The sequence below is a fragment of the Vigna angularis genome, chromosome 3, assembly GCF_016808095.1.
Source record: "Vigna angularis cultivar LongXiaoDou No.4 chromosome 3, ASM1680809v1, whole genome shotgun sequence".
NCBI classification, from domain to species: Eukaryota; Viridiplantae; Streptophyta; class Magnoliopsida; order Fabales; family Fabaceae; genus Vigna; species Vigna angularis.
Genome location: NC_068972.1, coordinates 1,923,174 through 1,939,346, shown reverse-complemented (window position 1 = coordinate 1,939,346; position 16,173 = coordinate 1,923,174). Strand labels below are relative to the sequence as shown.

The window sequence follows — 16,173 nt, the reverse complement described above, 5'->3', positions numbered from 1 at the left end:
TCTGTAAAAAAAAAAATATTCCTTTTTATAATTTCATTTTTTCATATCGGACATGCCATTTATTGTGTCTCTATTTTTTCGACCGCACTCGATCTTTTATCCGTTTTCACCGAATAAAAACCTCATATTTTCTGAATGGTTCTAAGTTCTTAATTGGGAAAATTCTGACAGAATAGGGTTCCATCGATCTGATTTTTTTTTTATCAATTTAACTCGGGTATTTGTACGGATAATGTGTGACCTACGGCGAGGTTACACTTTACACTTATTTGTCAGATGTACGGTCGGTAACAAAAACATTTAATTTAATTCTTCTTAAAGTAATTACTGGGATGTGACATACAATTTATTTTTTCAAGTATTGATGGTTCATTGATATTCAAAATTTAGTACAAGTTGACAAATTGTATGAAAAGAAAACAACTACCCATACATAATCTTTTACAAGCAGTGTTTTAAAACTATTTTCCATTCAGAAAAGTCATCTTCAAATTATGAACCTAGATATCGTTCCTTTTATTGAAATATCTTAATATGGCATATTGCTTAAAGTTTTAAATTATAAAAAATATAAAATTATAAAGCAAAAAAAAAATATATTAATAAATATAAATCTTATAAAAATCTTGCATTAAATTAAATATTATAAGAAAAGCTTAAATGCATAATGATACTTGCAAATAATAAATTAAAACCTTGTATGGTAATTATTAACATGGATATAACCTAATATAATCATACATTAATATTTTTTAATATTAATTTAATTATTATTTGTTTTTAAATCAATATGTGAAGTGATTTCTTTAGGTAAAGTTTGGAGTTTGAGTTTTATGGATAAAAAAATATAATTGGGTTGAGAAAAACTTGATAAAAATTGTATAGTATCAAGATGAATGCTTTAATCGATACACGATTGATTGATTGATTATTCGATCATTTAATATGATCAACTAGTTAAAGTTCAGAGTGATTAACTTGTCTTAAAGATATTTAGTGCAAATTAATCAAGCAATAAAAATAAAAAGTAATTATGTCATAATCAAGTTGTTGGTAAATAAAAATTTATTACAAATAATATCCATAGGAAATATTGGTAATCCGACCCGACCCAATCCGATCCACCACGGGTTGGTAGCCAACCCAACCCGGCTCATTTATTAGTAAACTGAAAAAATTTGAACACGACCTGACCCACCACGGGTTGATGGATTAAATGGATTGACTTATTGGCTCACTTAACTTTTTTTCACCCTCTTCTTATGAGATTCTTATAACATGTTACTTGATCAAATTGAAATAATAATAATTTGATCAATTGATATAAAAGAAAATGAAACAAAAGAACTCTATTCTTATATATTTTAAGCTATCAAGCATAAATATTACCAATTTAGTTTAATGAGACATAGACAACCGTTTGACAAGAAACTACATATAACCGTTAACAAAAATATATAACAGAGGGGAACTTTTGGATAAACAACAACACAACGCAGCACGAAAAGTTCTACTGTGAAGTAAAGGTTGTGCGTTTTGAATAATTAATTTAATTAATTTGATTTCAATAAAAAAATAGGATTTGAATAATTAATTTGATTTCAATAAAAAAAAATAGGTGGGTTGGTGAGCCAACCCGGCTCACCACGGGTTCAACCCGGGTGAGCTGAGTTCTTAGCGAGCCGGGTCAAAATTGACTCGTATCAAAATGTTCACATTTTTTTTCAATCCACCCGACTCAAACCCGTAGTGAACCGGGTTGACTCACGAGTTTCAACCCATTTTGACGACACTAGAAAATATAGACAAGGTTGTTATATTACATACTGACTTATGTATCAGAGTATTTTTTGCAAATATCACTCGTTTAGTTTAAGATTATTGGAATTTAACTGACAATAAACATATTGAAAAGAAAGATTATCACAAGATCAAACTTACGATAAGTTAGGTGTATTTTGAATTATCTTATATAAATAAAGTAATTTTAATTAAATTATTTAAGTGACAAATTTATTTTAACAAAATATTAAAATAATTTAACATAGTGTACATTATTAGGTTCAAAATAAGTTAACTTGTTTCATCTTTAAAAAAAGTTAGAAATTTGATAATTTGATTTAACCTATATTAGCGAGTTAAACACGTTGACTTGTAAATATGATATTCTCTTGACTTGTTTTATATATTTATAAAATATATTTAATGAAAATTAACTTATATTTATAACGTATTAATTTGAGATAAAAAGTTTTTTAATATATAAATAAGTGTAAAAATTTTTTTTTAAACAAATTTTTCATTTCTTAAAATAATATTAAGATTATAACAAAATTTATTATTTATAAATTATTGTGTCACTCATTATTAAATTACTGATAGAATTCTTATTAATATATAATTTCACACTCAAAATTTACATATTTTGGTGTGAGGAGGTATATTAAAAATTTTGTATAAATTAGAAATAAAATAAATTTATAAGACATGGATATAAATCTTATCCACCAATTTGTATAATAAAAATGTTCAAGTGAAAATAAAAACATAACTTATAATTAAGAAAACAAATAAACATTATTAATAATATTTTATTATTTAAAATATTAAACGATCAATTCACACAACTAAAACTAATAAACAATTAAATCATACAAAAATAATAAAATATTTTTATTATTAGAATAGGGATGAACCAACCTTTTATAAATTTATTATTAAAAAAAGTATTAATAAATAAATATTTTATTAAAATCATCTAATATTGAGAAATAGTTTTCTTTTTTCTTTCTCTGCCAAACAATTTATATTTCGTTTCATTTTCTATATATTTTTAACCAAACAACTTTCATTTGCCCTTTATTTTTTAATCAAACAACCTATATTATTTAGTGTATTTCTAATGTATTTATTTAGATTTCATTTCCTTTTTCTTCAATGACGAGGGAACTTTTACTCATATTATTATTATCATGAAGAAAAAAAATAGAAAACAAAATATAATAAGTTATTTAATTTATGTAAAGTTGACATTCATGTGAGTAAAGCTGCTGCTCCACCGCTTTACTTCAAACAAAATATCAATTGATCTGACATCTGCCTTTATAAATTGAACTGTTTTTATGTTTTAATAAAAAACTTTTTATTTGCTCCTTACACAAAGCCACACATGACATAATAAAGTAGATGATTTTACATATAATATAATGATAGTATTGTACGAAATAACAAACAATTAAAATACATAGAATATTTGTATATAAGGTATTCTACACAATGGTAAGGAAGAAAAATATGCCAGTGTCCATGGTTGTTCAGTGAACATTTAAATGAATTGCTCATGATGTTAATTTTTCTAAGTGTATTAATACTGGTCATACAATGTTGTTCTGTCATTTGATCTTGTGCTTGGTTCTGTGTATTAGGTTTTAATTACAATAACAATGTTATTAATTATTTTGCTTTTATACATTAGTAATAATACAGTCACATAATTTATTATTTTTATTTCAGGGCATTAATTAAGTGAAAAGTGATTAATAAAAAACAATAAATAATGTTAATTAAGTTGTACGTAATGAAAGTGTTCTGTATACAAATTAAAAATACAATTTCAATTTAGTAGATTTTTTTTTAAATAATACCATTAAATAGGACAAAATTAATTAATTTGTTTGTAAAGGCTTGGTAAATTAGTCAATAATCCAGCTATGACATATTTAATTAAATAGCATCACAAACATTTTTTTTTTAATTCTTAATCTTTTCAAAGTCAGATTATATATTTGTTCCTGGCAAGTTATCTTATTCAGGCATCTACGTTTAGTTTTAGGTAAAAGAAAATGTAATATTTTTTTTAAGGTTCAATAAATAGAATTTTTTTTTCCATCCACGCACACTAGCTGCATATAATTTCAACGCAATATCTCTCCACGGTGTTAATAATAATAAAAAAAATACACAATCACTTAAATATTTGTTAATTTTTTCTTCAGTGTTCCAATATAAAATATTGAGTAATTTACTACCCTTGCATCATTCTTACATAATTTTAAACAAAGGATTTTTTTTTACCCATTTTCAATAGAAAAAAACAATTATTATGTCAAAGGAACTTTAATCGAACATGTGGCATACGTCATAATACATGCACCGATACTGAATTGAATTTGAATCTGACTCGGTGCTTGAATTCAGAAAGAAAGTTTATAGTTATGATTTTACACAGTCAACACACTTACATTGAAAATCAGTCCAACGAAAGCACCATCTCAGAAACGAAAAACATGATATTTAGCAATACACGCATGGCAATTGATAATTCACTTTTACATTCACGATGGGTCAATATCAGTGTTGAAGAAGTTTAAAGCGAATTAAGCACAATTTTTGTAAAGTTTTTTACCTTTCCTATGTTGTAAGACGAGGAATAAAGAAAGTGTTTGATTAAAATAGTAAAATTTAAGAAGAGAATGGTAAGTGGAAGAATAGATAATTGTAGATTCCATGGATAAACACAGAAAAGATTCTACAGTTAAATCGATGGAAGAAGAATAAAGTAAAAACGGTTGGTGTTGGATTCTATTCGGGAAGGAGTAATTTATTGGTGTCGGTTTGACCAAAGAGACTTTTTATACAGAAAAAGATGATGAAGTTCCAGTAGAACACATTCTTCCCTCTGCAACCACGCGAGGTTTCAGGAATTGGAATGAGAAAACGGTACTCGAAAAGCACAACAAAATGGAAATTTTCTTCTATTCGCTTATCACTCGCACCTTTGTTTTCAAACCAAATTGGGAAGTGCGTAAACCCAATACGTTTCTTCTATCTTCAACTGCATCTTCAATCTCACATTCACAACAAAAGAACGCACTGTCAGAGAATGTAATCACTATGCACACACCAAAATCATATTCAACCGAGCCAAACCACATGCCATCTCATTTTTTTCTAATTTACTTTTTATTTTCAATCTGTTACCGTGAGTTTGATTTCAGCTGTACTTGTTATGAAAAGGGTTAAAAAAAGATAATAAAAGTGAGTGTGAGAAGTGTAAATAAACACAGTCGCAAGAAGCACGGCAGTGAGACACGTGTAAAAATAAATAAGAAAAGAAAAAAAAATAAAAGATGAAAGTGCAATGAATTAGTATATGAGGGTGGAATGATTAATTATAGTGATTGTTTTCCAAAAAGAGGAGAAATGAGAGTGTAGGTTTCTTAGCATGCACTGTAGAGTTTGAGAAGAAACAAAAGAAAAAACAATAAAAGCAAAAACGTGTTGGTATTGAAGACCCGATGAGCTGGACCCACCAGAACAGATTTTCCCAAACCCCACCTAAAAACTAAAATAGCTTTTTCATCAACAATGGTTTAAATATTGATTTTCTTTAAACCCAGTTTTAATTAATTTCGCCACCCCTATAAATATATCGCGTTTTTTTCCCAAATCTCTCACCAAACGCAGAAGCGAAATCTCCTAGAAAGCGAGACTCTTTCTCTCTTTCTCTTTCTTTTTTTTTCTCTCTCTCTCTCTCTGGTTTTTTGGTTTCGCCTAGTCAGCGAAAACAAAGAAACAAACAAAGTGTTGGAACACGAAACACGACCCCTAGAGAAGCAGATCCTCACCTTGTTCATTGTTTTCAATTCAACTGAGAACACGACACCCACGATGTTTCACGAGAGCAGCGTGACTCGGTGGCAGCCACAGCCGGTTCAGCCCACTGAGTGGACTCGCTACCACGACAAGCTCTTCGAGCGCGCTCTGCTCCTCGTGCCCGAGGACCTCCCTGACCGCTGGAACCAGATCGCCGTCCACGTTCCTGGCAAAACTCCGGCGGAGGTCAGGGAACACTACGACGCGCTCGTCCACGACGTCTTCGAGATTGACTCTGGCCGAGTCGAGGTCCCGAGTTACGTGGATGACTTGGCGCCACCACAACTCAGTGGCGGTGCCGGGAATTCTGCGTGGGACAGCGCTAATCAGATCTCATTCGGGTCCAAACCCAAGCAGGGCGAGACCGAAAGGAAGAAAGGCACGCCTTGGACTGAAGAGGAACACAGGTTTGTCAACGATTTCGCTTCAATTCGATTCCTTCTTCTTCTTTGCGTGTGTTAGTGTTTGGGGTTTTCATTTTTGGGTTTATTTTCTTTCATTTCTCAGCGAGCTGTTTCGTAATCGGGTGTGATTATCTTAAAAAAGAAGGGGAAAAAGTTCAAACCAATTTTGAGTTTTGCTCAAGTTTGATGCTGTTTTGACCGTCAAAAAAAAAAATCTTTTCGTTTTAATTTTTCTGAATTTTACTTTTTGACGATCCTTTGGTCTTATTATATGAAATATCATTTGCGTGTTTTTATTTCTAAAATGAATCCCCTCTAGTTCGAATATTTTATTTTTCAGCTGCACTCAGCTGGCTCTTATTCATAAAAACCTTAATTTCCTCTTTTTTGTTTTCTTAGTTCATGAAACTCGAGTCCTCTGTTTTCTTGTCTCTATAAATTACAGTTACAGCGTTATCGTCTTCGCTTACGATAGTGCATTTTCGGTTACTGATTTTCGGAAAACCGAATCAGAATTTTGAAAAAGGCAAATATCAAACGTGTGCATTGCAATACTTTTTTGATCGTCATGCATGCATTTGAAGATGGTTTAAACCCGCAATTTTTCTCTTCTCACACGTCAATTCAGTTAAACTTTCACGCGCAGAATCCATATTCAACTATCTGTAGTTTCGAGTCCTTATTACAAGTGCATGAACAATGAGAAGTACAATGACATAGTGTTTGTGTGACAGGCTATTTCTGATCGGGCTGAGCAAATTCGGAAAAGGAGATTGGAGAAGCATTTCAAGAAACGTGGTTGTGACAAGAACACCGACTCAAGTAGCCAGCCATGCTCAAAAATACTTTCTCCGTCAGAATTCTGGGAAGAAGGAGAGGAAAAGATCAAGCATCCATGACATAACCACTGTGGATAGTAACTCTCTGCCTGTGCCCATTGACCAGAACTGGGTTCCTCCACCTGGTACTTCAATGCAGCAGTCATCACAAGACATGCTGTCGTACGCTTCCAGCAGCATGCAGGATCAAATGGGTCCATTTGGGTATTCGAACTATGGCTTTGAAATGTAGAGAATGGCAGTGGATACAAGTTTCGCTGTATAGTGTTGTAGCTTTGCGTCGTATCGTATGTTTGTAAAGCTTCTATGCTTTCGCTAGCTGACAAGGGTCATTAGGAGTGTTGCTGTTGCTAATTATTGAATATTTTAGTGTAGGTTATGTTCTGAGTACGTGTACCTTGGTGAATCCTATGAATGAAGCAGTGAGGATGAAAGGGTTACTAGTCAATCTTTTAGGATGAATCGAATAGTAATGGAAATTATTTTCATTTGCCAAATTCAATTATTGCTCTGCAATTAGGATTAAAGCATATACTATGCATTGAATCAGCGATCAAAGCCTGTTTTGATGGTTGTTTCGACTTTATGGTAAAAGCCTGTAATCTTATTAAAGGTAATGAAAAGCGTTGCAGAACTTTTATCAAGCACAATGCGCTGTGTTTCAGAGGCGCTCATTGTTTACTGATCCCTTGTAATTTTCCCTGTTCTTAGCCCAAGACAAAGCTACCTTAAAGTTGGTAACAAACGAAACGAAGTGCGATTACGAAAAAACAAACCAATATACCTAAGAATTCAGAATATACATTTTTTAGGATCCCGATTACAGTTACGACTGTGAACTTATTGCTACACCCAGGCCTCAGGCCCAAATTCCGACAACATGTTCCAATCTACCTATGCAAGCTATTATAGTCGCTTTAATTAAGAATATTTTATTAGGTAATTGTATTTACAACACTTTTTTTTTGGGTTCTTGTCATCAAACGTTAACGAAGACTGTTTCAGATATGTTCGCTGGGTCATTGACAGCGAAAAACAAACAACGGAAATATTCCAACCACGAAAATTAGAATGGGATGTTTAAAACTACAACTCATATAAAACTAAAAAGGAAAATTCTTGTAACTATAGAGATAAAAGAATAGTAATTAATTAAACTCGATGTCTTCTATCCAAACTCCACTTAATAAGTTAGATTGTCCATGAATTTTTAATGATTTATTCTTGTCTTGACAAAAACATTCAATTTAATCACTTTCACTTTGCTGGTCATTGTTAAGGGACAAGGAAGCCAGAGGAAATTACGTTAGAAAAGTTAATCAAAAGTGTAATTTTAATAATATAGACTATTACGGAAATTCCTTCATAAATTACTACATTGCGACTTCTGGGTTACCGTTCCTTTCATGTAGCACCGTTATACAAAGATAAAATGCCGACAAGTAACTCGATTTTAAATCCCCAACCATAGATTGCATTTCTGAGAGATCCCGTGATTGTCCCCACTTTCTGTAATTGTATCATTGTCACATTAAGAGCACGTGATTCCAACCCTTTAACAAATCCTCGGTTTTAGCCCAATTTTAAATAATGCTTTTATAAAAAAATATTTTTACAAATTAAATACCTTTTTACATAAACATTATAATTCAACTATTAAATCTACAAAACTCTCACATTAATTCACTTTTCTAATTGATCCTCTCCTTCGAAAAAAATCTCTTGCAACTTATTTTGGCACATATACCAGTAAAGAAATTTAGTTAAAGTAACCCATAAGGGAGTTCAAACTCTTCTGATATTTGTCCACAAAAATCAGAATGAAAATGAAATTATAGATATTAGGACATACTAAATTGATTTAATAAAACACAAAAGCAGCGAGGTATTCTATTTCTACAAACTACTCTGGAGTTCCTTAGCTTTGCATCCACTTGCGCAATCATAATTTTCCTACCCCAAAAGGAAAAATCATTCTCCTTGTTTTGTTAGTTATGGGCAAGAGGAGATGTGAAGTGTGGGAGATCAGAGATCTCATAATTGAAGTTTTGAATAAAATGATCTTTCTTATTAAATTTTTTATATTGAAAAAGTAATAAAAATGAAAAGTGTTAAACTTTGTATCATCGAACTATTTTTTCGCAAGACCCTTTCATTATCATCATAGTTTAACCATTAAGTTTGGAATGATCTGATATAGTTCCTCTATGCATAATAGGACAAGCAAAAAAGGCATGATATAAAAATAGTATTAATTGTGAAATTATAATTTTCGTCTTAGGGGATTCAAAAGACTCTGCCCTTCTATTATCCCTTGGATAGATAAAATACATAGGCAGAATTTTGGATTGGATTTTTTCATGTTGTCAAATAATAATTGGTCGTTTTGATAGTTTGGAACAACTTGATGAAATCAATAAATCTTTGTTTTGATAGTTTGGAACAACTTGATGAAATTAATAAATCTTTTTTAATGGTTAGTTGTTCGCATTCTAGCGGCATCCACTGTTTCATTTTTAGGATCATTATATCTACATTGCAATTCATCCAACTACAAACCTAATTTGAATTATAAAACTGATACAATCAAACCCAAACGAACAAAATGTTAAACTGAATTTTACCCGTTTTTAGTGGGGATTATTACTTATTTTTGTACTTGTTATTTTATTTTCAAATTATTTCTTCAATTAATTAAAGTTAATAGAAGTAATGGGAACAGTAAAACATTTTATAAAAATGGGGCAAGATTCCTCTTTTGGATACATACAACTTGGTTTTTGTACTTAACAGACAAAACAAGTCATTAATGAAGAATAAGCAGCCCTGTAATCCACTTCAACTACCTCAAAATCCAAAACAAAAAAACCTTACTTTTTCTTATACCTGACTTCACACTACAGCGGTGTAGATAGTAATTATCCGTTCATAATCCAGTCATCTCATATTTAATCCAAAAATTACAGCCGAGTTAAACAGTTATGTGCGTTCAAATTGATAAATGGTTTTTTACTTGAAAAAAAGTTAGAAGCTTTGATCTATTACCTAATCATTCCTAGACTGAATGCATCCACGGCGAAACTCATTAACTTCCCCATTTTTTTTCCTTAAACAAAGTGAAAATTAACTGGAAAGGATAATATCATAACAAACATACCAAGTTTTGTTGATGCAACGACACGGTTTCATCAATCACTATTGAAGAAACTACGGATAAACAAGAAACACACTCTATACAAAGACCAAAGTTCACTACTTAGGGTCATTGTGTTTTATTCGCCATGCTTTCCCCACAAAGTGACGTTGACGGCTTGTGAGAATGATAAAGTCACTCCTTTTGAGGTTTCTACAGAAAAAAAAAGCGTTAAATTGTGGGAAAAGTAGAGAGGCAAGGAACATAACATCCACAGTAAAATTCCAATGCCACGAAGTTGATAAAAAACAGATGCAATGAAAACAAATAAAGTTCTTCCCATTTCAAAGATAAATTACAAAAATAATTTTATACATGAACCAGGCATATGGAACATTGCAATCACCCCTGGTTGGCTTTGATAAAGTGCAAATCATGGTAAAAGGCCGTCCCACCTAAACTCTACCTCCGTCCATGCATGTAGCACAATGCTGCACTCTTTGACTTTGGGAAATGGCTCCCTTGGTTTACACCAAATTGAATTTAACCAAAAACTGAGCAATAGCAAACAATTTATTCCAGAATAAACAGTAACAGCAATCAACATTTCAGAAGAACTTCAATGCAGTCTTTCAAGGCTGTACGATTTCACTCTAAACATTGCATTGGATAATAATCCATCAATTTCATCCTTAAACTACTATTCTCTCCAATGTAGTCCTCAAAGTGAAAGGAACTACTGGAGTAGTCTAAAAAAGTATTACAAATCGTGCAAAATAGTCCACAAAATATAAACAAACACATGAAATTGATCCTTAAACTTCGTTGAAATACATCAAATAAGGGATAAAAGTGATTGATGTTCACAGCACTTCAGAAATTACATACATAATTCTATTATTTTGGGAACAACTTAGACGGTGATATGATAATTTGGAGACCAAATTAGTAGTTTCTTTAATCACTGGAAAAAGAGAGAGACAGAAACAACGGGCTGAACAAATTCCACAAAATGACGACTAGTAAAGAGAATTTTCAAATGATCTCAACTGCTAACTAATGCAGAAAAGAGGTAGACAGACCTACCAGTCACCCGTCCCCACAAAACTGATAACAACGAAATTTGTAACCAAAAAAAGAAACGGTCAAAAGTTAGAATACGATTCGCAACGAGTAAGTTCAGTGTTCTGTAAAACCCCTATATTAATGTTAATAAAGAAATCGCTCAAATCACGATCACAACAGATTGTAAGAAAAGAACCGCACAAATCAAACAAAATGAAAAGAGAAAACCATCCATCGTGTAAAATTACAAACTTCTGGAAGTTAAACTTCATCGTGATCTTTACAACATGAAATATGAAAAATAACAAATTCCAAAAAAAAAGAAAAGGTCCAAATTGAAACAACAGTGGCCCCAAAACGTAGTCTGTTGACATACAAATCAAATTGACAAAAAAATAGCGGTAGGAGTATGAGCAGACCGAAAAGAAAAGCGTGTACCTTATCAGCAGTGTCTTCGTTCTTCTCAGCAGCGTTTTTGTCCTTCTCAGCCCTAACCCTCCCAGCCTGCAGCTTCTGTTTCTCCAATCTTTCCCTCTCCCATTTCTACACACAGAAGAAAAACGTGTAACATTGGATTACAAAGATTGATTCGAAAAAGGGCGAAAAGTGAGAGTACCTGGATGTAGACATTCTCTTTGGCCTGTTCTTCCTCGCTGAGCACGCGACCCTTGTCGCTGAAGAAGCGACTGAAAGCACCGCGATTCGTTGAGTCCATCACACGAGTCACGGATCCCCGACTCACCCACGATCTCATAGCCATTAAATCAACAATATTACACGGTGGAGGCGGTGCTTTTATCACTACAAAGAAATATGCAAGAAAGTCAAACACCCTAGAATTTTCTTTCCTTCCTTTTATATAATCACCGTGTCAATCTCTATCCGACCCGATTTAACCAACCCGTTAAACTTTTTTTCTTTTTTACTTCTCTTGAGAATGTAAAATCTTATACAATGATTTAATGGTTAACTGATATATAGGAGCCTTTAAAGACCAATATAATACAAATTATATCATGTCCAATTCTGGTAGACACAATACAACTCTGTGTTAAAATAATATAAATATATATGTATATATAATTTATTAAAAGATAATGTCACTTTAAACATTGAATATGATAAAGATTATATTAAAAATAGATTATTCTATGTGTTTCATTTGTATAAATAATATAATGAAAAAATAATTTTTATAACTAAAAAATAAAAACGTAAAAAAATTAAACAAAAAAGTTTTATGAATTAGCTAATTAATTCATAATTATAATTTTTGAATAAATTAATTTAATTTTTTTGAAAGTGGTTATGTAACATCCCAAAAATTCTCCCTTTAAAAGAATTCAAAATTTAAAATATTGTAATAATACAATTACATTGACACCGTGTAACCTCAAACTTAAATCTAAACATATAACTTAAGTTCAGATCTAACTATAACTATAACATTGAATTCCTCTAAGTTGTTCTTCCATCTCTTCCTTCATTTGCACAGGATCCCGCAACAATCCTTCATCTGCTCCCGTATAACAAATACGTTATACGATCATCGCAAAAATATGATTTTTCCGATACATGCACAAATAAGTAAGGGTTAGCTAACATGCAACACAACAATTATAAAACATACATAAAAACATCATATAAAATTTATATCAGACATCCTCATATACCATCATACCACAATTCTTACTAGACATTCATCCGGATGATACGTTGATGAGCGGTCACGGGAGGTTATGCACTTGTGATGACTTCTACTTTTCCTTACAAATATACTTCCAAAATACTTCATACCATTCACAAGGTTAGTCCCCTCACTATGTCCACACCAGAACATAGACCAGGACCTCCTGCTCCTCTCACCACATAATTCATCCTTCTCTACATGAGACTGGATGATTATTAGAGTATCAGGATAACCTCCAACTACGGGACCCTCAACATCAACATACACACTAACAACATAACTTTTCAGAACCTCCCCATGAGATTCATACTATACCTGTTCCTCAACTTACAATATACCATTACAAAACCTCCCCACAATACTCAAATCATGAGCAAATGCATGATCTCATATCAATGTCATGACATACATTTATCATAATAATTATCATACATCATGCATTCACACATATCACATTACATTCTATATTCCAAACATTTATACGCATAAATTCATCCAACTTAGAATCCAATACTAAGAATAGAACACATTTGAACGAGCACTGTTCACCAAACTCAACTGGACGACATGCTACTGGACGATCGCTATCTGCCAATTGTTATTCACTGAACACTGTTTGATTGGATCCTATTTGAATGAACGCTAGGAAATCAATGAACTATTGAGCCGAACACTGAAACTCGGGACCCAAACCAAACACTCTTAAGACGAACATGGATCAAACACTAGACCGAACGCTCGAAGCCGAACGCCAGGTCGAGCCCCAGTTGAACAAACGTTAAGAGGTCAAATCTCACCGAACACTATCTATGATGAACATTATCTGAGTGATACATCATCGAGACCGAACACTTATAATCTAACCTAAGCATATTCCAGATCGAACGCTATAAATTACTAATCACATAATAATAACGAACGCTTAAGATTGGAACTTAAGACTATCAAATTAATACCGAACTTTCATTATGGACAATTTCTATCTGGGAAAGAACATAAATAAAACCGAACTACCTATGATTAATACAGAGCGCTTACGATCGGAGTTTGAGAATACCAAGTCCAACAGTGGAGGACGCTCGTCCAACAGTGGAGGAATCTCATCCAAGAGAGGAGGACGCTCGTCCAAGAGAGGAGGACGCTCGTCAAACAGTGGAGGACGCTCGTCCAAGAGAGGAGGACGCTCGTCCAAGAGAGGAGGACGCTCGTCCAAGAGAGGAGGACGCTCGTCCAACAGTGGAGGACGCTCGTCCAAGGGAGGAGGACGCTCGTCCAAGAGAGGAGGACGCTCGTCCAACAGAGGAGGATGCTCGTCCAACAGTGGAGGACGCTCGTCCAAGGGAGGAGGACGCTCGTCCAACAGTGGAGAACGCTCGTTCAGCCAGGCCGAGGACGCTCGTTCAGCCACCACACTCGTTCAGCCAGGACGCTCGTTCCGCCACCACATTCGTTCAGCCAGGACGCTCGTTCAGCCAGAGGACGCTCGTTCAGCCACCACATTCGTTCAGCCAGGACGCTCGTTCAGCCAGAGGACGCTCGTTCAGCCACCACATTCGTTCAGCCAGGACGCTTGTTCAGCCAGAGGACGCTCGACATTGCTGAGGTAACTTGACTAAGGACGAACGTTTAAGATTTCTAACTTTATCAATGGATGAACGCGAACGTTCGTTATCTTAGGGCACCAAACCGAACGCTCATATACTTTGGCCGACCACTATTTGGTCGAGCACGAATTGGACGAACGTCCAATTTGATTTATCAAAATTGGACGAACGTCCAATTTTGACTCACCAAAATGGGACGAGCGTGCATTCTGCACAATTCTGCATAATTGCACAGAATGCAGAGAAAAACCCATAAACCCATATCTTTCACCCCTTTTCCCAGATTTGCAGCATGATAGTTCTACAATTACCCATACAGATTTATAGCAAAGAAGGATATTCTAAACATAAAATTATTCATCAAAATATTAAATAATCATAATATGATATCAAACATATTATTCCTACGATTCATATACCCAATTTTAGCTCCCCCTTACTTGGTTTCTCCAAGCACAACTATGTCCACCACCCGCAACCTCATATCCCGGACTAGCACCTTCACTTCCTCCAGCCTCTTCCATCACCATAACCACCCCCTTTTTGCTCCATCACTGCCAAATCGGCCATCGCGCCACTGATCCAGCCACCTCGACCCAGCCTCCGATCTGTCTGCTCCCCTCGGCGTCTCTGCACCGTGTCCGACTAACTGGCTGTTGCTCACCACTGCGATCCCGCCTCCGCGTCACTGCTTCTTCGATCCATCCACGGGCAACCCAGGGAGGGTTTTCGCCTCCGCCGCACCTGCATATGGGCCACTAATTTGGGCCGTGCGTGAAAGATGATGGTCGAGGGGTGAGAGGAATCGAAACTGGATTATGGTTGAAGGGAGAGATGTTAGAGATGGAGAAGAGAAAGGATGAAGATGGGGTGATGAGCAGAGAGGAGTCCGTGTCCCCATTCATGGAATGGTGCGTCCAGTAATAATACCTCCCAATAATGCACACCAATTATTGCATTCTAATAATGCAATGGGTGGTTGATTGCGATGCCCCACCTCCAAAAATTTACGGTCCTCACAGGTTAAATTTGTTTATTAACAGAAAGGAATACATAAATATAAGATATATCAAGAAACAAAACTTAAAAATTTCTATAAATCTTCTTTTTCTTCAATTGAAAGTATTTTATTCTCCTCTTCTTTTATTTTTGTTTATCTTTGATGGTTATCAAATGTGAAGAAAGGAGTGAATGATTTGAGTCTGTCTTATTTTGCTATATATTAATCACCGCTATTTTAGCCACATTTATCCATTTCAGAGTGATTTTACTTTTTGATGGTTGAGTTAATTTGTAATTTTCTTTTACATTATTAAATATTATCAATAAGAAAGACAGACTTCTTTGATTATTTTGATTACTTATTTTGAAACCAAGCCCTTTTTATTAAAATAAATACAAAAATCATTGTGAAAAAAAAAATCTAAACCTTCATGAATATAATTTACTTTAGAAGGAATCTTTTTATACAAAGTTTATTAATATATATATATATATATATATATATATATATATATATATATATATTCCTATGTTCTTTTATTAGGAGTAATGTATTGAATATGTTTTTGTAAAAACATTTAATCTTATTAGAATTTTTATTTTCATATTTATTTTTATAATTTAATTATATAACACTTAATAGAAATATATGTCACATTCATATTTTATCATACTTTATCATCATAATAAAATTTTATCTGTAATATAATCTCTATTGCAAATTACCTAATGACACATCATCATACTTAGAAAGAATATTTATTGTGATTTACTTTAAAGA

At 33.3% G+C, this 16,173-nt stretch overlaps 2 protein-coding genes across 4 annotated transcripts; one reads left to right on the top strand and one right to left on the bottom strand.

The window, feature by feature from the left end:
* Positions 1-5,441: 5,441 nt before the first annotated feature.
* LOC108324994 (transcription factor DIVARICATA) lies at positions 5,442-7,395 on the top strand. Its single transcript, XM_017557966.2, has 2 exons — positions 5,442-6,062; positions 6,794-7,395. Exons 1-2 carry the CDS (start codon positions 5,671-5,673, stop codon positions 7,128-7,130), a joined length of 729 nt encoding a protein of 242 aa, XP_017413455.1. The 5' UTR covers positions 5,442-5,670; the 3' UTR covers positions 7,131-7,395.
* A 2,626-nt stretch (positions 7,396-10,021) lies between these two features.
* LOC108325051 (uncharacterized protein At2g27730, mitochondrial) lies at positions 10,022-11,940 on the bottom strand. 3 transcript variants are annotated; one of them, XR_008247770.1, is made up of 4 exons: positions 11,713-11,939; positions 11,535-11,639; positions 10,487-10,585; positions 10,022-10,244 (listed from the first exon to the last, which is right to left on the bottom strand). XR_008247770.1 is itself a non-coding variant. In XM_017558042.2 (3 exons), the coding sequence occupies exons 1-3, from the start codon at positions 11,854-11,856 to the stop codon at positions 10,227-10,229; spliced, it is 267 nt and encodes an 88-aa protein (XP_017413531.1). In that variant the 5' UTR covers positions 11,857-11,936; the 3' UTR covers positions 10,022-10,226. The 3 variants fall into 3 exon arrangements, 2 of the variants coding, with proteins under 2 accessions (XP_017413531.1, XP_052730771.1); XM_017558042.2 differs by lacking the exon at positions 10,487-10,585 and having other exon boundaries at positions 11,713-11,936; XM_052874811.1 differs by having other exon boundaries at positions 10,022-11,639; positions 11,713-11,940.
* Positions 11,941-16,173: the final 4,233 nt, after the last annotated feature.